The 23,262-nt window shown below is 44.0% G+C and overlaps 1 protein-coding gene across 2 annotated transcripts; it reads right to left on the bottom strand.

Annotated features, from left to right (window-relative positions):
• Nucleotides 1-1,398: 1,398 nt before the first annotated feature.
• Nucleotides 1,399-22,494, bottom strand: UBE2D3 (ubiquitin conjugating enzyme E2 D3). 2 transcript variants are annotated; one of them, XM_032186571.1, is made up of 7 exons: nt 22,398-22,494; nt 9,602-9,665; nt 9,485-9,516; nt 6,960-7,037; nt 6,017-6,122; nt 4,526-4,619; nt 1,399-2,898 (listed from the first exon to the last, which is right to left on the bottom strand). In XM_032186571.1, the coding sequence occupies exons 1-7, from the start codon at nt 22,419-22,421 to the stop codon at nt 2,853-2,855; spliced, it is 444 nt and encodes a 147-aa protein (XP_032042462.1). In that variant the 5' UTR covers nt 22,422-22,494; the 3' UTR covers nt 1,399-2,852. The 2 variants fall into 2 exon arrangements, with proteins under 2 accessions (XP_032042462.1, XP_032042461.1); XM_032186570.1 differs by lacking the exon at nt 22,398-22,494 and adding an exon at nt 19,629-19,765.
• Nucleotides 22,495-23,262: the final 768 nt, after the last annotated feature.

Below are 23,262 nucleotides of genomic sequence, written 5' to 3'. Positions count from 1 at the left end.
CCATTTTAAGACTTTAGTGTGAACCTGGCTCCTTCGTTCTGAAGCTTTTGCCGTATTTATCATCCTAAAATAAGTCTTTTAATTAAGATCTGGACAGGGCAACTCACTTCAATGCTTTCCACAACCTTCAGCTTTCACAAGTTCAAATTGTCTGTTTGTTCCTCTGTATATTTCTCTAAAATCAAGACCTACTATGTACTTCCTAGGCTTTCAGTAGGTAGATTACTCATTGAGGTAATCACTAATTAACCTCTCTGTTTCGGTAGAAGCTCTTAACTTCTTTCATCTCCCCACAGGCCTACACTAACCAGCTTCTCCCCACAAGCTCCCACCTCCTTCAAGAGTGAGGCCCAAACGCAACTTCCACAGCGAGCCTGCGTGCGACGCTACCCAGGACCACTTCAAGGACAAAACACTTGCTATGTTACCTCACAAATGTAAGATTTAAGTCTCAGCATGACCTCTGGCACTCAGTTATAACATCTGCAATTCACCCATAATTCTTTCATCAAAAACATGCTTTCCAGTTACAGGAAGTTACCACAGAAGTTTACCACAGAAGTATTATCACAGATATACAAGAGAAATACGTAGCGGTCCAAAGAACACTTCCATGTAATATTTTACTATCTTCTCCTTCCTTCACCCTCCCTCATCCACACCCCTTTGAGATTTACAAAGTCCGGTGCCTTACATCTCACAGGACACCTTCCTAGTTGACCACATAGGTGACTTCAGTGGCTATGGCTCCAAGACAAAACAATAAGCATGAGATTAACACAGTTCCCCAAAAGGTTCACCAGCTTAAAAATACAAGCTTTTACCTCAGTAGCAATGCTATTGGCAGCTGTATTTCGAGTATAACCAATTCCAGCAAAACGGTGCAAGTAAAAACCTTTGGTTAGCAAGGCAGAAACACTGCACGAACTGCAGCTTCATCAACAAATCTACAACCACATCATTTCAGTGAGGCATGCACTGTTAAAGACGGCCCAAGTTTCTTAATTTCAAGCCAACTGGACTTCAAAAAGTTCGCTTTCATATTTTAAAACCAGAACAAACCATGTCCAAACTACATGTGCAAATTTTTATAAAAATTAAGGTTTAACATTTATTTTACATCTAGCTTTCCACATCCATGTGGGGACAAGGAATCAGAATGTACATAACTATAAGCAGTGCAAAAGTGGTGCCAGTGCGAAGTCACAGGTGCACAATAAACTGATAGTACAGGACTAGAGAAAATGAAGCTATGGATGTTAAGAATGGAGACCAAAAAAATTAAACAAGGAAAAATATGAAGAGGGCAGGAAAGAGGAGAGCCGGATGTTTAATAATGCCCTTGTTGCTGCAAAGATAAACTAATGGCACAAGACAATGTTTCTTGTAGAACAAAAATCCAATAGCAATGAGTCTTTATTCACGTTTAGTCACCTGACATGAGGAAAGTGTCTGTTGCATTAAAATAGTCATTAATGTAAATGGCAGCATGGCTGAACAAGTCCTTTTCAACGGTAACGAACATCCCACATAGTAAAGTCACTTCAACACAGCCTCATGACAATTCCCACATCAAAACAGTACTTTATTTTATATTTTTTTTTGCCTCATCATTACTCCCACGTTAAGATCTTTCAGCTGTCAAGTGTACAAGGTGAAGAAAAAGGTTCTCAGTCATCAAACACAGGTGCATCAGGAAGTGTCTCCACAATACACCACTTCAGATCTGCTGGGTCCCCAGTCCATCCTTGAACGCTGGGCTCCCAGCACCATGTGTAGCACACTACTAAGGCTACACTACTAGGTTAGCTTATTAATTCTGCATACATCAGGCCGAACAATGTGTCAACCTGCAACAGACTGAGCATTATAACTGAAAATGGCAAAAGATTCACTCTATTGAACTTCACATCATTATTTGATGTTAAACAATGAGGCAAATCCCAACAGTATATACAAAAACCAGCTTTGCTTTTACAAAAGATTTTGTTTCCCATATTGATTAATCCAGGCAGCTAACTCATTGGTTTATGCAACTTTATTGAAGAAAATAAATCAATTACTAGTAGAGCTATTAGTTGATCACTCATCCATTGACAACTTGCATCATTTATTCAGTGCTATATTAAACAGTGTTTTGGAAGACAGATTAACTAATAGCTCCAAGCCTCCTAATAAAATTTAAATGAATTACAAAAATGTTCTTAGACCCTACTTTGGAATACAAGAGATGTTTGACTTCCAATTTCCATTCTCTGTAAAACAAGAACTGGTCATTCCTTTATTGACATGCATAAGATACATCACATTTTCTGTTCTGCTGATGCTATAGATTCAGTACCAATTCTCCAGACACATCAGTTATGAGCAAAAATATATAATAAAACCTCAGTTCTCTAACACTGGAAGGTTTGGAACAAGATGGATGTTGCGACAGCAAAGTTGCTCCTTTGATAGGAGAAAACTGAACATCCATCTCCCCTCCACCCTTTCAGGTGGTATCTTCAGTATCTGTTAGAGCAGTGAGGAATGTTTGTTTTTTAATCTCATAACCAAGTTAGAATGAAGACATTGGCCACATAATACACATGCTCCATTAAGAAAAAATATTCAGAATCTTGGGCAATTGTTCTTGTGTAACTACTTTACAGATTCTAAAAGCAGTTATTGTCCAAAGCTGGAAGAACTAAAGTCTTCTCAGATGAGCATGTGCATGAATGGAAGGAGGTAAACAAAAAAATAAAAAAGATGAGGTCTGATAGGGGAGCAGCCGGATAAGAAAATCAAAAAAGGAACAGTAATTTAAAGTTTATTCCAGCTATAATGCAGGTTATTCTGACTTTAAGGTAGCATCACATGGCATACTTCTGAGTCCATTCCCGAGATATTCTGTTGTACCTGCAAAGAACAACAGGAACTGAGTTACTGCCATCATGAAAATAACAATTTCCTAAAAGGTTAACGATCAGGTATTAAATTATCCCCATCTCCCTAATCTCTTCACACTAAGAGAAGTCCTTCTGTAATAACATACAGTTAAACTTAAAAAAATAAATAAATAAACTGAAAAAAATCCTTCCCTAGACTAACCAGGGTGTCCTTAAATTTATTTGAAACAGTTGAGCTTCAAGGCAAGCAGATTTGCTAGAAATCTCCTGTGAAAAAGTATTCAAGGGGAAGGAACAGAGACCACTTGGAGTAGGAGGGGCAAGGGGAGTGTTTTGTTTAAATATTGTTCTTAGATAAAGATTACAGGGGATCACATGCCATAAGTAAAGATTACTTGGTTAATAATATCATTGGATACAGAATTTATGTCAAAATTCTCATTTTAGAGTAAAACAACAGTTAACTTTCTTCATACTTAATATTCTCTTTCCACATGAACACACCACTGAAACAATTTTTTTTTAAAAAAAAAAAAGATCATAATATCTTTATGTACACTACTTCCACAGGAATTGAGCTGAATTAGTTTATACTTAACTCCATGCTTGTCAGTAAGAAGTTAATTTTCAACTATACAAGCACAACATAATCCCCATACATTTTCCTAGCTTAGAAAATGTAGAAGATGGACACCAGTGAATAATGAACAGTTGAAATTTGGATTGCCCAAATTCATGCATGTGGTCTGATCACAAAGTATTGCGGCCAGGGCATCACTTTTAATGAAATTCTGGCAAAATGTGTGTAAATACTTACCAGAACAGGATAACAAACTGGCTCTAACTTGGTAATTATTTCACACTATCTTTTTTTTTTCCCCCCACCATGCAAGAGCGGTATCTGTGAGAAAGTAACTAGCCAATACAATTCACACTAACCACAGATCAAGCTGTTAAATATTCAGGTTCAGTAACTGGTACATCCATTATCTGTTAGTTAATCCAGTGCCTTAAAGCATGCAGCACTCAAGTGCTGACAAGCCTCCATTTTGTTAAATGCACCATAATGTGCAGATATTCTTACCCTACAGCATAGCGTATTTCTCTGTCCACTCTCTTGCTAACCTATTGTACCTAATTGGACAAGTATATTTAGCATTAATATATATATAAAACAAACAAAGGCTACTTCATATAACTATCTGTGCAAAACGTTAAAAACACGTCAGGAACAAAAACAGTTGTTTCAACACAGATAGGGAAAAAAAAAAGTTAAGCCTTTTTCAAGAGGAGCTCCAAAATTAAAGTCCAGGCTACTTCTAAAAAGAAAAAAGCACCGAAATAACAAAGCTGTCTTTTCCTCAATCTAAATATATCCTACTTATGCATAGTAAGCCAAGAAATGGGCAACACGTACTTTCAAATACTGTCACACTTGTGGGAAAAAGATAAGTTTCCTTCCCCCTGAACTTCAAAGATTGTTGTTAAGTTATGCACTACCAAGAATAGGTACTTTGACACACAAGTTCTCTCCATCCCAGATTTTCACAAAAGGCTCACTCAATACAATTGCAGTCTGACAAAGCACTCTTCATGAAGTTTGTTAAAATATTGGTCTTACGCAACTCCGTACTTACTTGTCTCTGTCTGTTTTATAGATACGTGCAATCTCTGGCACTAGAGGGTCATCTGGATTTGGATCACATAACAGTGAACAAATGGATAAGAGAACTGTAAAAAAAAAAATTCTCAATAGCAAAACAGGAGCAATGATCTCAGAAACAATGGAGCACAGTTCTCTGCGTTAGCACAATGTCAGCACGCTAGAGAGTCCAAATAACCTTTTCCTGACACATGGCCAAAATAATTTTGTAGACCGCTTGAAATTAAAAAACAACAACAACAAGAAAAACCCAACAGACTAAGTTAGAAGTAGTTAGAAGTTCCTAAGAATTATTTCCCAACACTTATAATGTTCAGTAAGCATACATGAGAACAGCACTGTTGTTTGTCCCCTGCACTATGATGCAAGGTAGCAGGCAACTAAAGCATATTATTATGCATTCTAATGACCAGCATATTCCATATTTTCAGTTATTAAACCCAGCGTTTATTTATTTATTTTTGGTCGGGCTTATTTTTTTCTCTGTAGCATGGTATGCCCTGATCTGCATTGACTAAATTACATGTGTGTTGTAAATAAAGGAGTAAGGCTCCTGCAGGCAGCTGTAAAGTCTGCATCCTCTACTCTCACAGCAGCTTTGAAAGAAAAACATAGTAACAACATTAAAATGTAGGGAATCCACATTCAGATCACAAACCTACTCCTCACACAGACAGGAATTACAAGTTCTATAGACAAAGCAGCACTTTGATGGATCATTTTGAAGCCACAGTGACCAGCAGCTTCGAGGAAAAACAAAATTTGATCATCATGAAAACATTTGAGAATTAGATGTTATTTACTGTACTAAAATGAAGAAAGCAACAAAGCTTGTATTGCAGGACAACATCAACTTATCTTGAAGTATATAATCAGTAAGCCGTGTTCAGGAAGTTAACGTAATACAGTGCCAAGGCAGGGCAGCAGAAAGCAACATGTATCAACAACCATTTTCTTTTGTTTACCACAGCCATGTGCCAATATAACTTTACATGGAATTCTGGACAGACTCAGTCAAAAAAACAAAACAAAACAAAAAAAAAAAAAAAAACAACATTAAGACTTCACTACTAAAAATGGAAGTCATCTTTAAATTGATATGCAAGAGTATTTTTACATGGAGAACAGCAAACATGCAATTCCTCAGCCTTATGTAGTTTCACAAGCCTGCTTCAGTCCAAATGCTGGCAGTTTGCTCTGGGACCACGCTAGTAAGCTCTCCCATGAATATCAGAGCAAATAAGCAGCCAGATAAGGTTGGCTGCTACAGCCATGTAGCAGAAGGTATTTGAAAAAAACAAACCCCCATTTAAAAATGCCGTAAGATATTATCATCAAATTGGTAAAAACACAGGCTACATTAAGTAAGGGAAAATTCAAGAGATGGGCAGAAGCTCAAGACAATCAGAGCTAAAAGCACAGTATTCAACACCAGATGGAAACATTTCTCCTTTGCAAAAGTTACCTTTAGAAATAGTTAAAGCAGGAGACCACTGTGATCTTAGAATATCGAGACAAATGCTGCCATTACTGTTAATATTTGGATGATAGATTCTTGTTGTAAATGCAACCTGCAACAACAAAAAAAATGATACTAAGAACGCGTTTCAGTTTATAGCCACAATGATGTCACCCTCTCTTTTCAGTCAAGCTATTAGTCAGCGCCTTTTGCTCTAAAAGAAAAGAATTAAGTAGTTCTACTCCATCGCGGATTCATGGAACAGCAGCCGAGCCACAACCTCTCCATTTCCAACTACCAGGCATTCTACTTCAAACAGAGAGAGGGCAAGTAGGAAGCTGCAATTTAATCACAGGTGTCTGCACCATGATGAAGACACTTAACACAAGTGTTTGAACCATGGCAACACAGCCATTGCAGGGCTAAGGAATCTCAAAGATGATAGTTACTGCCAGCGTGCACCTTAACACTGCCTGGAATTTGGAAGACAGGCTTTTGTTGTAGTTTTACTAGTTGCTTGTCTTATTTTGTAACTACTGCCAAATTCTAACAGGTACCATCACCGCTGATTTCAGGCACTCAGTAAATTAATCTCTGTCCATGGGGTCACGTTTTTACAGAACCCAAACAGCTGTACTGTGAGACCCGACAGCCCCCTCAGCAAGAATTCTGTTACAATAACACAGATCTATTGAGTTTCCCTAACAATCAAGAAAAACAGAAATAAAAACAAGCATAATTCCAAGACAATCAGAATTCACTTATATGAATTTGCTCCTAAGAATATGTGCCAACACATTCATTTTGGTGATAGGAAGGCATGTAAGATATTGTAGCACATGAAAGAAGCGAGACCTTGACAATATTTGAAGAAAGATGTTGGCATTTTCAATCCTGTCTTTGGTTCCTTAAAGAGTGCTAACATCACAAATGAGAAATCAACACTTACCTTAGGTGGTTTGAAAGGGTAGTCTGTAGGAAAGTGAATTGTCAAGAAGAATACACCACCCTGATATGGACTGTCATTCTGCCAAAGTAAACAAACAATTCTCCTATTACCATCTTTAGGACAAATTTCACTGAAAATGTTGCTTTTAAATAATGAAATTTATTTAAATGACCAGACTATTTATTCCACCAATGTAATGGACACAGTAAAAACTCAATTACTAGTGATTGAGTGATACTGAACAGATACTGAACAGGTCTCATTCTGGATGGACCTCTGAGTTGATGCTTCAGAGAAAACTTCTCTACCAATCCAAACAGGGCAATGTGACAAAAGCATCCAAGAAGTAAATGGTAACAGAGTGGAAGTCCTCTCTAACAAGTTCAAAAAGGTAAAGTTCTGCATTTGGAGCTGATTTGTTATAACCACCCAACTTGACAGTGGCCAAGGGCCTCCCTCTAGGTTCTATCCTTTGCCTAGGTGTTGCTTAGCCCTCCAAAAAACCTACCCATACACAGCTAGCTCCTTGTTCCTTGGGGTGGGGGGCACAGACAAAGAAAACCCATCAAGATTGAAGTGAATCCTTCCTCCCTTTCTCTAATAAAAATTCACCATGATTGGCTATAAGGGGAACACATTCCCCCTGCTCCATAGAAACAGTTACAGGGATAATTCATTCAGGCTTTAACTATTAGCAGTAAAATAGTATTTGGATTTTTGGAAAAAGCTGATAGGAAGTATGGGAAAAACGTGGTGACTAAATATGGACTGCCTAAGTTACTAATTACAAGAAGAAAGATGTCAGAAGTTTTTACTTGAAACTACAATTAAATTTCCAAAGTGAAGCAAGTATTCTGTTGTTTAACCTGAAGACTACACCACTCTTAATTCCAGGCTCATGCCTATGAAAAATGTATCTGAGAGAGAGTACGCTTCTGAATAATTTGTAAATTCAACCTTCATATTCCTTGTAAGAACATCTCACCAACATAAGTGGAAAATAAATCTTTCTTAGCTAAACAAGAGCAAATTAAATTCTGCAACACAAGACAAGGGACTGAAACCTGGAAACACGTAGGGCATATCCTACGCAATCTCTACCCGAAACCTAGCAAAAAAGATGCAACTTCTTGCAGTTGGTCGAGAAATACTCCGTGAGGATGCATTTTAGCAATTGCAGGAGCAAACTCCTCCCAGAATCTGTTAAAACTGAAGATAAACTAATGCAAGCACCCTTACGAAGAAAATCACAGCCTGTATAATATTATATTGCAGAGGGGGAATGCTAAATGATTGGGTACTGCAACCCTTGTCTTTTATTAAAGGCACTAAGCAACACCACGGGAGCACTAAAGCTACCAACACCACACTATCAGGATATTTCCAAGGCCCGGTTTTGAAACAGGAAAGCAGGCCTTTTTGACTGGCACCACAAAAACCACATGGGGAAAGAAAGGAGCTGTACATTGTTGAACCAGAAGGAGAAGCTAAAAATAATAATCCCGTTTTTTAAATTTGACTGATGTTTAATACCTTACAACCCCACAGATACATAAAATCAAACTGAGTACAGCACAGAAAATACCTTGCATTTCAGACATGAATACAGCTGTTAAACGATTTTATCTTTGAGGCACCTCGTTACAATCAATGAGGACCAGGGACTTGGGAACAGAAAGCCATTTTTTCCAATCAGGTGAACCTCTAATACACAAACTTGCAGTGTTCTACTTAAACCACACTTGCAGATATATAGAGAGCGAGTCTGGGCGATGCCGCATCACCGATATTTAATTCCTGCTCTGTAGCCTCACCAGAAGCATCACTTAAGGGCTCCAGACCTGCTGGCATCTCGTATTGGACTCCTCAAGTTACAAAACGTTTTGTTTCCTAAATATAAATAATCAGCCCTGAGAACTCCAGATGTCAAGTGTTTGTCTTCACTAAAAGCGTAAATGGAAACATTTGCCTTCTTTAACAAGGAAATGGCCTTGTTCAGGTTTCAGATACGTACCATACATTTAACACACACTCTTCTCCTCAGTCATAACCAGAACCTCACAGTGCAGTGACTTTTACCCTCTACTCCCAAAAGCACTCAAGACCTCAGCACATGACACTAGATCAAATAGATTCCCTCATCTGCTCCAAAATCTGCACAAAAGCATCCCAAAATAATTACTAAAACCAGGATGAGCTCTTACTACAAGCAAAACCCACGCTAGATTCAAACAGCAGAAACAATTAAAGGCAACATTTCTAAGTAAAGTGATAACAGCTTACATTGTTCTAGAGATTATTTCAGCTCAAGTATGTGTCCTGGTAAAACGTCACAGCAATGCAATAATCATCAGACTCATTGTTTTTCCCCCTCCTTCATTCTGTGTTACTGTAAGGAGTATCTCTAGAGCTAAAGCCTGATAATGGGAGTTGAAAAAAAGCAAAGCAAAACAAAAAAACACACAAGTCGTTCCTGAATCAGAACTACTAGTTCAATATTACGTCACAAGAATTAGAATACTTACAGGTCCCATAATTGTGGCTTGCCAATGAAACACTACAAAAGAAAAACTCCGCATTATTATCTAGGCATGGTATGCTTTGAGTTAGTAGAGCAAAACATAAAACTTAAGATTACTTACTGTCATCTCCGACGGGACCTGCTGAACACTGTGCTGGAGGATCACGGGCTAAGTCACTAAGTTCCTTTAAAAAAAAAAAAAAAAAATCTGCTCAGAGAGGGAACACTAATGAATTCAACAGCCATTTTCACTCAACATCCAACAAAAAGCTTTAACAGTTTTTCCATAAACAAACACAGAAGAACATACAGTAACAACTATTAGCGCCAACAGATCAGTATCAGAAACATCTCTGTAAAAGATGATGACTCCCAAAACTGGCTATGAAGCTGAACAGTTACAAGGACTGCTTTTCCAAATACATGTCATTACTTTTTGTTCCTGTCAAGACAACCCTGCTGGAGAAGGGACAGAGACAACAGGAGGACGCAGCCTGAAGAGGGCTAAGTCTAACCAGTTTCTGATTGTGATTTTTAATGATCAAGTCTTAGCTAGAGGAGCCTTAAGCTGGAATTGAGAACGCTACTGATTAGTCAGTCTTCATGGCATAAGAAGCACGAAGTGCATAACATCCGGTACTAACATTCAAAACGATGACAACGAGAACAGAACAATGCCAGAAACTCAGTTTCTTTTTCTCCACTACCTCCAGCAGGGATAAATCTTGTGTATAAATCTTGTGTATATTAGAGAAGACAAGAAAGCTGGTAAGTATTGGAACCAGGCAAAATATGTGCATTTTTTAATTTTAAGCTTTATATTTATGATAATTATACCTTTAAAATTCCGAATTGACCGAAATGCAGAAACCAGTCCCCTCCCTCCCTGTTACAGGGGGAATGAAAACAGAAACTTAGAATGGAGGATTCCTTGTCTAGGATCAAGATTGTGGTGATGAATCACTCAAACACATCACTGATTTGTTTAAACACTCCGCAGTTTACTTGACTGGATGGTGTCTTTTAAAATGAAATGTATGCTTTCAGTTGAAGAATGTAAGAGATACCTTCCTTCTTCCCTGCTCAGTTTTGAATCTAAAAATGGCTTCAGGAACTTCTATAAATCTGCACTTGTCAAGGCATCTAGAAGTCACAAGAAAGGGGAAAATCTTCAGTTCCTCTCCCATATATTAGCAGTCGCACACAAGTTATTTTACTACAAGTCCACACAAGCCACTAAAACAAGAACTTTCCATTACATTCTCAGACATTTAAGAAACCCAGGCATCCCTGTTATGTTGGAAATATGCACACTTGGACCAGACAGCTAACAACTCAGCCTAGGAAGAGCCTGATGTATATCCTCTGCGTTTGACAAATTCCGCACTTGATAAAAATGTAGTACATGTAAGCCAACACAAAACGAGCAGAAAAATACATTACTTGGAGCTTGAACAACTTTGTTCTTTCAAACACAGAAAGAGAACACTATTTCAATGTGTAGAAGTCCATAGGTTATATATAAAAACCCTTACTTTTTACAAGTCCCTAAGTCCATATGTTCTTAGATCCGCATTTCACCACCCTACACAGGCCAATTTTCATCACCTTCCCAGTTAACCAGATCTGACTTTTGCACTGGAATGAGATTAGCCTGCAAATTTGAACCGTACCAGTTTTCAAAAGCAATAGCACAGTGAAATTCCTATTACAGTCCATTTCACTGCTGCTGTTACTTCCAAGGGTGGACAACAGCTCCTTCCAGACCACAGTACATCCCTTTACAGGGCGTTCCTCTACCATATAGCACTCCCCACCTATTGCTAGTGTTCCCTGTGAAATCCTTATTTCTGCAAGGAAATACCACTTATTAGGTCCGTATACTGTTCAGTAGATTTGCTAAGTTATATTGGTATCATTCATGTAAAGGCAAAGAAGAAATGTGAAAGAACTTTCAGATTGAAAGTGGTTTGCGTTTGTGTTTTTTTTCTTAGTTTTCAGGATCTCCAGCTCCTGCACTTAGCAAATCAAAAAGTCCTGTTAATCAGGCTTACTTCTCATCCAAAAGCCTTTCCATTACAAGAATGATCAGTCATTTATTTCCGATACCTGGAAGCAAAAAGTTCCACTGGATTTTTTGTCCCTTTACAGTAAACTGTAGCAACAGAATGAGCAGAAAGACAATTGTTTGTATTTTAACGTAGCTGTGTAGTTATTACTGGATTATTTGATTTAATCAGGGAAGAATATTGGATCCTATTTTTGGAAAACTGTCATGGGGACTAAGAAGTACGAAAAGGCTCTTCATGCAGTTTATCAAAATTATTAAAATGAGTAGTATGAAGAAGGGCAAGGGAAGACCAACATAAAAGCGTACTGCTGAAGATATGTAAAACAGCCTTGAGAGCTCCTCTAAAGGTACTACTATCTTCAGAGAAACGAGAAGTCAGTACTCAAGATAAAAAACAGTTGACAAATAAGGTATTCTAACACGTCAGGGGAAAAAAATTGCTAAGAGTATGTCAATAATCCAAGAAGGAAAGGCAAATAAGTAGAATTCCAAGTGTGAGAAAAATATTTAGGAAGTCCCAGTGAAAAAAAATCAAAAAGGTGTCAGTACCATTAAGAATAGCGTACAATTAATATTCTGGTCATCCAGACTCAAAATACATGTCCATGGAGGGTTACCTCTCTGAAACATTTGAACTAGCCTGGAGAAGAAGCAAGCAGTGACTCCAATGGGCTAAATAAAGGGCGGTCAGCAGAGTAAAATTTGTAGCAAAGCTCTTTGTTTCAGCAGAGTTTAAAATGTGGGGAAGAAGGGAGGCAGCGGCCAACCAACCGCAGGCAGGTTCTTCCTGCTTGCAGCAGCACCGGCTCTATTTTTACCTCGCCGTTTAAGCGTGTGACACTCGGCATCCACACAAAAGGAGGGAGGCTTTTCTTCGCAGACGGGGAGCAGAAAGTTCTCCCCGTGTGACTTGAAGAAGCGCCTGCTGCCGGATCCAAGGGGCAAACTGGAATAACTGGAAGCTCGGCAAGCAGAGACATATGGGCTGCGACATTCGGAGCGCAGCTGAAGGGCTTCATGCGAGGAAAGGGAGGAGCCTCCCCCCCAAGTCAGCACGGAAAAAACAGACTTGCCTTCTTAGCTTATAGAATAGCCCATCTTGACTGCTACCAGGCAAATGCTGCATCTGGAAGTATTTCTAGAAGCAGAACTAAGCTTGGTAATTGCCATGGGCTGATAGAAGGCAGCTCAGAATTGTTCCCCCGCTTTCACCATTTCTTACCAAGACCATGGGAAGTTCGTCAGACTAAGTAAAATGGTAAAGAAATAAAGTCCCCAGCACTGTTCTGTAAAATATCTGAGCATAAGGGCTTCATGCTGCTCGTGCTGCAGTCCCTCCAGCTTTGCTCCTCCTTGTTCCCGGTCAGTCTCCGCAGTGCTTTCCTCTGTCAAAGGATCCCGAGCTACATCCCAAACATCCTTAGAAATGCCCCAAGTAGAGCCCACGCTTTCCTGGAGTCAGCTGCTGCGGTTTTTCATTTTACAGGTGGCTTAGGAAAAAGAAAAAGTGACGTTCCCAAGACACCAACTCCCAGGGCTTCGCACAGAAGTGGCCGCAGCAGGCTGGGCTCAGGGCGATGCGCTGGGATGGATTAGTCTTGGATTACAACCGTGACTCCCAGGCTCTGGCTCTGCCGCAGGTTTCCGGTCCAGCTCCGGCGTATCACCATTCCTGTGCCCCAGTTTCCAAATATAAAGTCGTGATAGTGCCTACCTCGCCACTGGGTGGATTAGTCACCCGGCATTTTACAGATTTAAGCACTATTTAAGGCCCGAGGACCAGCGCTGCTGCTGTCAGAGACAACGGCAATGAAGCACGCAGGCCCATCTTTGCACCAGTTTTGGAAAACCAGTTTTGGATAACTGGAAGTGCAGCCACCATACCTGCTCCTGCCACACACCAACCTGCTTCAACACAAATCCAGCACCACGGTGTGCCGCCAGGTTCACCTCAAGTATGCGGTAAATGTAGTTTTTTGTGGAAAAACAGATGTATTCTGGGCTCATCTGCCCCCTCTCTGTGAATTCAGCAAAACACCAGCCCAAAAATAAACCAGTAGCTTCAAGACAGATATAGTTTAAAAAGCTAAGCGCTTGCTTGTTTTGCACATACGTCACGTAACTAACAGAGTATGTACTACATGCTTCGGCTGATGACATGAAAGCTTGGCACGTGACTGTGAACGCAGGATCCTGGGCAATACCATAAACCACCAATGCCTTTTGTTTTTTTCCCTGACAGAAGAGCTGCTGAAGAACCCTCAAACAATTCCTCTCCGCCAGCTGTTTAGAAAGATTACAGCAGTCATCCGAAGGGTGAAGAACATTTAAAGAATGACGAAGGACGCCTCATCCAAACAGACACGAGCAGGACCACGAAGGGAAGTACTGCGGGCAACTAGTTGCTCTCCTCACCGTTCTTCACAGCACTTCTTCACGTTTCCAGGCCTTTCAGGTTTCCAAACCCAGTAGCAAACGGCAGCCTGCTGCCCAGGCAAGCTCCCTCCTTGCAAGGCACCAAGCAGAGCCGTCGGTGGCAGCAGCTCCTTCGCTTCCCATTGCTCAGAATTCACGTTCCCTGCAGATCCGCTGCTACATTTTTCTAGTTTAAGCTGGAAATAGCCAGGGCTTATTTTTAATGATAGTAGCAGCTGACTTAAATACAGAGTGGCAGAACATCACTCATCTTCACAGGCATAAATGCATAGTTAGACTTAATATCGGTTCGTAACACGGTTACTTGTTAAAATCATAAATTGCGGCTTGCTGGTTTCTAGTCAAGAGAGCACAATGAGAAGAATGAAGTTTATTTGCCTTAAGTTTCCAGACACTGACTTGTTCTACACGGGAGGGACTGCAAGGTGATATGCAGTTAGATCAGAAGCCTAAAAGAAAAGAAACACCACACATAACAAAACAAAATCACTAAGCCACACAAAAACCAGCATTTGAGTGCTCGTCTAATATAGTCTGTCATAAACAGGACAGCTCGAATAACTAAGCATCCAAAAATTCACTCCATTAGTCTTTACTCATTAGCTCACAGCTGAAAACAGCTTTAAAAAAGAAAGGATTGGAAGCAGCTATAAAGGGAGGGGAAGAACATTTAAGCCTGTTTGAAGATTAAGAAGTGTCAGCCAGCAAAGAACTACTGCTTTATCCCACACACCTGCATTTGCAACATTCGTTTCAGCATGAAAATTAATTATCCCTGGAAGCAGAAAATAACCGTTTGAAAAAAAGAGTCTGAATGTGGATTTTTAAGCTGAATACGACGACACTGGCACAACACACGAGTGTAGCCACCAGAAAACTATCCGTTTCGAACAGACCGACCTGATGGCTAACGCTTAAAAATACGGATACAAACTACTTATAATGACAGTGCATAATACAGAAGGATGTAGGCTGTTGTTTACGGAAAACCAAGGGCCAGAGAGCAGAGTGCTTCTTCACAAACCCAAGCCTCTATGGCCAGGAACGTAAGGCTTGGGATCATCTCCATCCTGATTATTTCGCTTGTTCTAATTTTCAGGGTGTCATCTCCATAGTATAAAACCTCTCGGGCAACCCACTGCATCTTGGTTGTACAACGTGTAGCAACAATATGATGATGTCGTCTTAAAAAACAGACATTGAAATATCCAGGTTTTAAACCGAGCAGTCGAAGGAAATGCCAAACTGCCGTGCAGCTGTAATTAAGTCACTTTGTGTGCCTGGACTGATGCAAACTACTCGGATGACTACCTGCTATCTCGCCAGAGAACCTGCCTTTCAGCACCCAGACCTTTGTGAAAGGGGCTATTGTCTACAGCTCTTCTCACCTGCTCTGAAATTTGGAAGGTGTACAATGTAGGCAATGGTCTCCAGCAAATTTCACTGTTACAACAGCTAAAATATCACTCTGTTCTACTCCAGCCTTTCCCAGAGCTCACCTCTGTAGCTGGACAGATCTGACTGGAAAAGGAGGTCACTCACCAAAAAGGCATTCAGCACAAACTCAAAAAAGGTGGCAGCAAATCCTACAGTTGTGCTTTGGACTCAGAAATATGGCTTGTTTCCCCACAAGTAACCAAAACCCACAGCAGCTGTCTTAGTCAAGACGAAGAAAATCTGACTGCTTCACACACACCAATTCTGGGCTATTACAACAACAACCGTCCTCCAAAAATCACAGGGTTACAAAAACACAAATGCACATCAGCACAGGATGAAGACTGAACACTGCCTAAAATATTCGGAAGGGAAGAATGTGGTGTGCAGTTCGGGTTCACTTCCTGCTCGTTCAGTGATAACTGGGGGGTTTTAATTCTGCCATTCCCGAGCTTCTGAGGGCTGGATCCTGACACTTGACATACTTTCACTTACAAGCTTCCCCTGTGAGAACCACAGATCGTCGGTTCTGCAACCAGAGCAGCACCCAGACACGAAGGCACGCGGTGGAAATCGGCCACAAGAGAAGTGAGAGGCACGCAGCTAAATGAAGCAGAACGGCTGGGGAACGAAGGGGCAGCTTACGTTCAGCATCAACTCAGAATGATACACTTGGAAAAAACAAACAAATTTAAAAAAAAATACATTCGAAGCGAGGCATAGTTAGGCACAGAATCAGCTCACGCTGAGCCAACGATGTAAAAAAATTCCCAAGCTGTTCCCGAGGTGAACTGCAGATGCTCTCACAGTTCAGCTCCAGCTCAGCTACCCAGAGAATATTGGTGTCCAGAAGGGTCTTTAAGAGCAGAAGAGGGGAAAAAAACAAACAAGTGGGGTTTAGAAGAGTATTTATAAACAGACTGGGACCACCACATTGAACTGGGGGAACAGATGGGGGGCGTTGCTTATCTGGCACATCATCGTTCAGGGGATTCTCCTCTGCTACGCAGGGAAAGGACAAATGAAAACCAAGTCCAAAAGGAAAAACAAAGTTTGCAGTCATCCGATTTACAGCACTGGCTGGCGTAATTACTCGGATAGGCGAGCAAAGGTTGGGAAATACAGCCTGAGAGCGGGGCACTCGTGTTTACCAGGAACACGAAGACGACGGAAGCGACGAGCACCGGGCCAACCTCAGCCCAGGTTGGAGAGGAAACTCCCCATAAAACAGCCGAGAGCTCAGCACAGTCCTCGTGCCCCCCTCCACCACCACGACCTACACCACTCAAGCATCCGCCCTCAGTTCAGCCTCAAACTCTGGTGGCCAGATGCTCGGGGAAAGGATTAAACTTTCGTCTCCTTCCTTTTTTTTTTTTTTCTCTAGGCCCTAACATTTGCAAAGCAGCCTGACATCCTCCCTTCTCTCTTTCTTAACACCAGAATAAAAATCATCACAATTACAGTGAGACCTTGAAGATGCCTAACCTACCACACATCTCATAGGAGCGATGTTCAGAACAAAGGCTTCCTATAATCAAAATTTTAATATTGAAGCTAACTATTGTGCATCAATATGCACTGAACAATGTTTAAAAAAAACCCCTTTCCGTTTAGCTTTCAGTCCTGAAACCTACAATGCCCATTTTTCAGTAAACCCTGTCTACACCGAAGTGTTTGATGAATAGTTGCTGAAGGCATAAAGGCTAATTTAAACTTGTAAATGTAATTTTAACTAATTTTTTGCATGGCTTCCCTTGCACAACCTTCCACATTTAACGTAACGGATCAGCGCCCCATAAAAAGTCCACCGATGAGAAAGTTTAGATTTAAAACATTTAAAAAAAAAAAAAAAAAAAAAAAGCAAAAAGAGCCTTCAGTAGTTCCTGTTTAGAGTTTGAAGGATTAAACGTAGGTTCAAGAAGTTCCCAAAACTATCCAGCTTGTGCAACTCAACATTGTTTAAGGCTCTCTACCGTTAAAGCCAACTTGACAGACACAATTATGTTTAGGAACGTGCTGCTGACTGCGCTCCTATATACATTATCCCAGCTGCTCTCGTTTCGTACCCTGGCTAGTTTATTTTTTCCTGCACGTCCTACCGGCCGATTCCTACAGCACGTCAGTCACAGGAGAAAACACACGCCTGTACCTCAGCCGTTTCGATGCAGAGTGTGTTAGTGTGAACTACCAACCGAGGTCAGCTTATACTGGGGTTTCAGCCCTGATGTTGGAGCACAAGGCACGTGTTCCCACCTGCCAGCTCTGATGCACAGGGAGGGACCCGTAGGAGAACAGAGGGCGGGCAGTTAAAGCAGTAAAACCATCCTATCCACAGCAGAAAGGCTTATTTGACGTTGTGTATCGATGCCCTGATCCGAATTAGAGAGGCGCTACCCCTGCCACCGCTCCTTACCAGCTGCCAGCCGAGGCCAAGGAGCTCCATCCTCTCTCCCTCCTTACTCAGCTTGACCCAGGTCTGCCAGGAAAACACCCACTGGCAGGGGAGCATGCCAGGCTGGAGAGGTGGCCTCTGCAAGGCACGGAGATGCCTTTGGCAGGAGGCAGATCGCTGCTGCGCATTGAGCAGCTGCTGCTACAGCTGTTTGTATCCCACCCGGCCATGCAGCAGCGCGAAGGAAGGCATTAGCGCTCCGGAGCTGCTCACGGAGCAGGGAGGCAGCTGAAGGGAGCTCGTTTTGCAGAGCTGTGCCTCAGCTCTCCTGCAGAAGAAGAAACTCGTGTAGGGAGTAATACCCAAAGCGTTGGCTTCCTTTCAAAAAACAGATCTTTAAAAGCTGGAATGATCGTAAAGAAAACGCTGGCTAGACAACCTTTTACCCGGCACATTATCCCACCCAAATCCTTCAACAGACCAGAAGTCTGTTTTTAAGGTATGCAAGAAGTACTCATCTAATGGACTATTGATCCCCGAAGTCCTGTAAATTACCTAAGCGAGATTACAACCCCGATTCCAGCGCGCACACTTCAAGACCTATGCTGACCGGCAACTTGTCTCACAAGCGCAGAGCCCAATTAACGGGAGAAACCTTCAAGTTCCTGCAGCTCCAACTTCCTAGGTATGGAAGCATTCATTTTCCACTCCAGGAAAGGAAAAAAAAAAAAAAAAAAGATCAGTTCTTAGAGCACACTCAGGGCCTTATAGGAAGCGCTGTACTTGAATATGGGTGTCAAACCTACCCAATTAAGAAGCATTATTTCCATTTTAATAACAGTCAGTTTGTAGGATAAATGTCACTTTGACTATTCAAGCAAGCCAAATCTTAAACAGAATTTACGCGGTGACAGCTTCCAGGTGATGCTGAGTAATTTTGCTCTGTTTCTCAAACAAAACACCGAAGGTGTTCAACACTCGCTCCTCCCAAACGCTCCATCCTGAAATGTCAGGACTCAAAATCCCCCGCTGCCCTCTGGCTACCCGTGACCCTTCCAACCACCGAGCGCCAAGGCCCCGCGGCGTTACCTACCTGACACAAGACTCATCTCTTTTGAGTACCCCTGGACAGGCTGAGGTGAATTAACACAAGTATTAAAAAGGTAACGCAAGACACAGCGTGCATTCACAAACGTTTAAAGCATTTGAACTAATCTCACATCAACTGCATTTCATCAGCTAATTGACCTCAACTTCCTGAGCCCCTGAACAAATTCAGACTTATTTCTAGACATTCACGCAAAGTGCAAGATCAATCCCCTAAGTTCAAGGTATTTAATGATTTTGAATGAGCACAGCAAATCAAGACGGCCTGCAAAAATAAAGTCATGCAGGTTTCACCCAGCAAAGCCTAATTCCAAACAGTCAGCTTTTCTAGATAGGCCCACTTTTCATTTTTTATCCTAAGTTGAAAACAAACAAGTGGTAATTTCAAACGAATGTAACAAGCAGGTTTTATAACATTTCAACTGAATTGCCTCTACGCAAGTTACACCTTCGGTTCAAGTGATGCAGATTTTCGTGCTGCCTTCATCCCAGCACACTGCATCCCATCTCCTAAAAATATGATGAATGCCTCCAGGGTTCGTAGCATTTCTTATTTTGAGCATTTATAGAGGAGGGCAGCGGGGGGGAGCACAGCTGCAATTAAATATACATCTAGGAATAGTGCTGGAGGCTGTAACCTTGAGGAAAACTGTTATTTAGTCTCCACTCTACGCCTGCCAACAGAAGCCTCCTATGTGTACTTACGTAGCAGTAAAAGGTTTTGCCACCTCCAGCTTCCAGGATGCCTGCTCCGCTTAATTTTTCCCTAATAACATCCCCTGACATCATGATGCTGGCTTGCACCGCCTTTCCCCAAACGGACACGAAAGGCGGCAGGCACAAGTTTTCCGAAGGATTTTGCCGACGAGACGCTCCGTGCACGCATCCCCACCTCCTGCATTTATTCTATTTTTAGGCCTTCCACACCGCTTCGCCCTAACGGATGTACACAGCAGTGACAAAACGGATGCCTGCCGATGACGTCACCTCCCCGAGTTTTTCCCCGTTTCACGCGCTCCCGGCCCCGCACTCCAGTGTGAAAGTTTCCCCTCGACGGAGACGTGATGCTGTTTGAACCCAGGCGCCAGCGCTGCAGCGGCCACGGGATGCTAATTTAGCGGCTACCGCTCAACAAGCACACAGCGAGCATTTACGTACAAGCTCATAAACAGATGCTCATTCGTTCCACTGCCCTTGTGCTTATTTGGGGAAAAAAAGAAATAAAAATCATCCTCCTCGGGGAAGGAACCCACATCTTAATTTTAGCTGTTTCCCATTATTCCGTGGCAAAAGCCGTTTATTGGCACAATAAACCAACTGCCACTCTTTCGCAAAGCGAGCCGTGTCAATAAAGCCGAGTTTTGCCGATCGAATGCAGGCCACCCTCGGGGCAGACGGCACAGATGCGAGGATGAGATCCAGCATAACGTCATCTTCCTGGGACTGGCTGTGTACCTGACGGCTCCTGCAGCTGGAAGAGCTCAGTGCAGCACGTTCCAGAAGCAGGTAACCCAACGCACAACACACGAGCACTCATGTGCTTTCGTTTCCAAGTCAGAAAGCCGACTTTGCTAGCTCGGCAGCACTCTGAAGGTGCTACATACTTCAGGTTACATCTACACACGCTAATTTTATTCATCCATGGATAATGAAGGATTTTATTTTACCCAGAACACAAGGCCATAAAGAAGAAGTGGGTCAGAGACCCTGAAAACGCCTTCCCAGTATGTTTGGGATGTCATCGGCTGCAGGAGACAATGAGTTCCAGCCCTGACAGGTAATGCCAGGAGTCAGACTAAACCAGCTACGTGTGATTACAATGTTGTGAGGTCCTGGTCTCTCTTTAGCCTGCTCTGATCTAGTGCCAACTACGTACTGCAAGGAAGCAGAGTTTCAAGGTCTGATCTGTGACCTTACTATAGGAAGACAGGGGATCCCAGATCACCGGTGTCACAGGGCCATTCCCTGGCTTTACAGATTAAAATCCCAATTCAAAACAGCCTCGTCATGAAATCGGTCCTCCTATTTTTGGATTTCAGCCTCAATCCAAGCAAACGCTTTTATCAGAAAGCACGCTGAAGGAGAAAGCGCCTCGCAAGCACTGGTTTCAGCCTGGCTGCTCATCACCATTTTGACTTTCCAGGCCGGCGAAAACAAAATCGAAACCGTAAACCCCCATGTGAATTTGGAAGCGTATCTTGTAGCAGGGTGATGAAATAGATTAAAAATAGCACCTTACAAAAAAAAAAAAAAAAAGGGGACAACAACAAAACAAACAAACAAGCACGAATCCTAAACTCCGGCACAGGGTGAGCGAAGCAGCTCGCTGCTCCTGTAGAGCGTGAGGATTAATGCAGGCCTGGAAACCGCACACAACAGGCCCAAACCGTGAAGCCGGGCGGGTGGGTTATCGATTCCCAAGTTCGGACGAATCGTTTCAAGGCTTTTCCAAGGCTTCGACCACCAAGCCCGGTGGCTGCAGGGAGGGTTTGCCTCCCTCCACAGCACAACCACCCCCCCCTGCGCTTTTAACCGTGCGTTCTCACCTGCGGCGCCCGGCTGCAGTTTCATAAGCAGGAGCTGATGACAAAGCAGAGCAGGGAGTATCCCAACCGAGCCCCGAGCCCGGCGATAGCCCTGGGAGGAGGGCAGGGAGGCGGCGGGGCTGTGGCAGCAGCAGCCCCCGGGCGCCCTGAGGTGCCGGGACACGGCGCCTTTCTGCCATCTTGCTGAGGGGAGGGGGGGGGGGGGTGTTAAAAGGGGCCTTTCCCGTCAGCGGGCAGCGCTTTAAACTTCCCTCCCCTCCACTTTATTTTTTATTTTTTTCCCCTTTTTTCGTTTCGTTTTGTTTTTGTGGTGTTTTGTTATTTATTTATTTTTTTTCCTTTTTCCCTTCCCGCTCGCGCTGCGAAAGCCGCGATTGTGCAACGCGGCTTCCGTGAGGCCGAGGGTATGGGGTGAGGGGGGGGGGGGTTGTGGGGTGTGTGTGTGAGGAGGGGGGGAGAGATAAAGGGAAAAAGGGCTCGGGGGGAGCCGCGGAGGAGCCTCCCCGGGGCTGCGGGAGCCCGGTGAGGGCCCGGCCCGGCCCCGCCGCCATCTTACGATGCGGGGAACAAGTTCCGCGCCGCGGGGGGGAGGAGAAGGAAAAGAGGGGGGGTGGGGGAGCCGCTCCCCGGCCCCACGGAGCCCCCGGTGGGGCTGACACCGGGCTGGCCCCGCTGCTGCTCGGCCTCGGAGCCGAGCTGGGATCCTCACGGCTTGCGGGGCCGGGCCGGGCTGGGCTCACCCCTAAACACACACACACACCAACACCCCAACACCGCGGTCCCAGCCGTGCTGGGTGCCCTCCCCCTAAAAACCCTGATCAGCGAGGGTTGTGGCGCAGCCGGCTAAATAAAAAAATATATCATAATAATAACGATGATAATTAATAATTAATTAAAAAGGGAGGGGGGGGGGGCACGGCCTCCTCACCTTGTTGATGCGTTTCAGCGCCATTGTGTGCGAGTGCCGCCGCCGCCGCCGGGCCCGTCCGTGCGCCGCGGTGATTCCGGAGCGAGGAGGAGGAGGAGGAGGAGGAGGAGGAGGAAGGCGGGCAGGGGGAGGGGGCAGCCGCGCCGCGCCGCTCCTTCCTCCGGAAGCTGGCCGAGGGGGGCGCCCGAGATGGAGCGCCCGGAGCCGGGGCTGCCTGCGGGCGGCGGGGCCGTGCGCCGGGAGGAGGCCGGGGCTGGGGCTGAGGATGAGGAAGATGAAGAAGAGGAGGAGGAGGAGGAGGAAGGAGCCGCGAGGCGCCGGCCGCGCTCCGCCGCCGCTCAGCCTGGCCCGGCCGCCGGGAGCGGAGGGGAGGGGAGGGCAGGGGGCGGGGCCCCCCGCTGGCTCCGCCCACTGGGCGTGGCCTCCGGTGAGAGGCGGGGCGGGGAAGGGCGGGTCCGCCGAGGCGCCCGCTCTCCGCCCCTGCCCCTGTGTGTTCCCGCGGGGGCGGTCTCGCGAGAGTTCGCCCCGCAGCCCGGCGCGGCTGATGACGGCGGGGCCCCGCCCGGCCGCCGCCCTGCCCCGGCGTGGCTGCGCGCACACAAAATGGCGGCCGCCGGGTCTACGCGGCTGCGCTGGGGCGGGCGGGCGGTATCCCTCCGCCGCCTCTCTCTCTCCGCGCTGCCGTCTCCTTCCGCGGAGCGCCTCAGAGCGCTGCCCCTGCTGAGGGGGCGACCGGGGGCAGCGGGGCCCCGAGATACGGAGGGGGGGGGGTGTAGGGGAGGCGGCACGCTCAGCCCGTCTGCGTTCTTCCTACATTTTTTTTGTATTTTTTTCTGTTGTAATCTACGTTTTCTGCTTATCGCTT

Source organism: Aythya fuligula, chromosome 4 (genome assembly GCF_009819795.1).
Source record: "Aythya fuligula isolate bAytFul2 chromosome 4, bAytFul2.pri, whole genome shotgun sequence".
Lineage (NCBI taxonomy): Eukaryota > Metazoa > Chordata > Aves > Anseriformes > Anatidae > Aythya > Aythya fuligula.
This window is presented reverse-complemented; position numbering and strand designations above follow the sequence as displayed.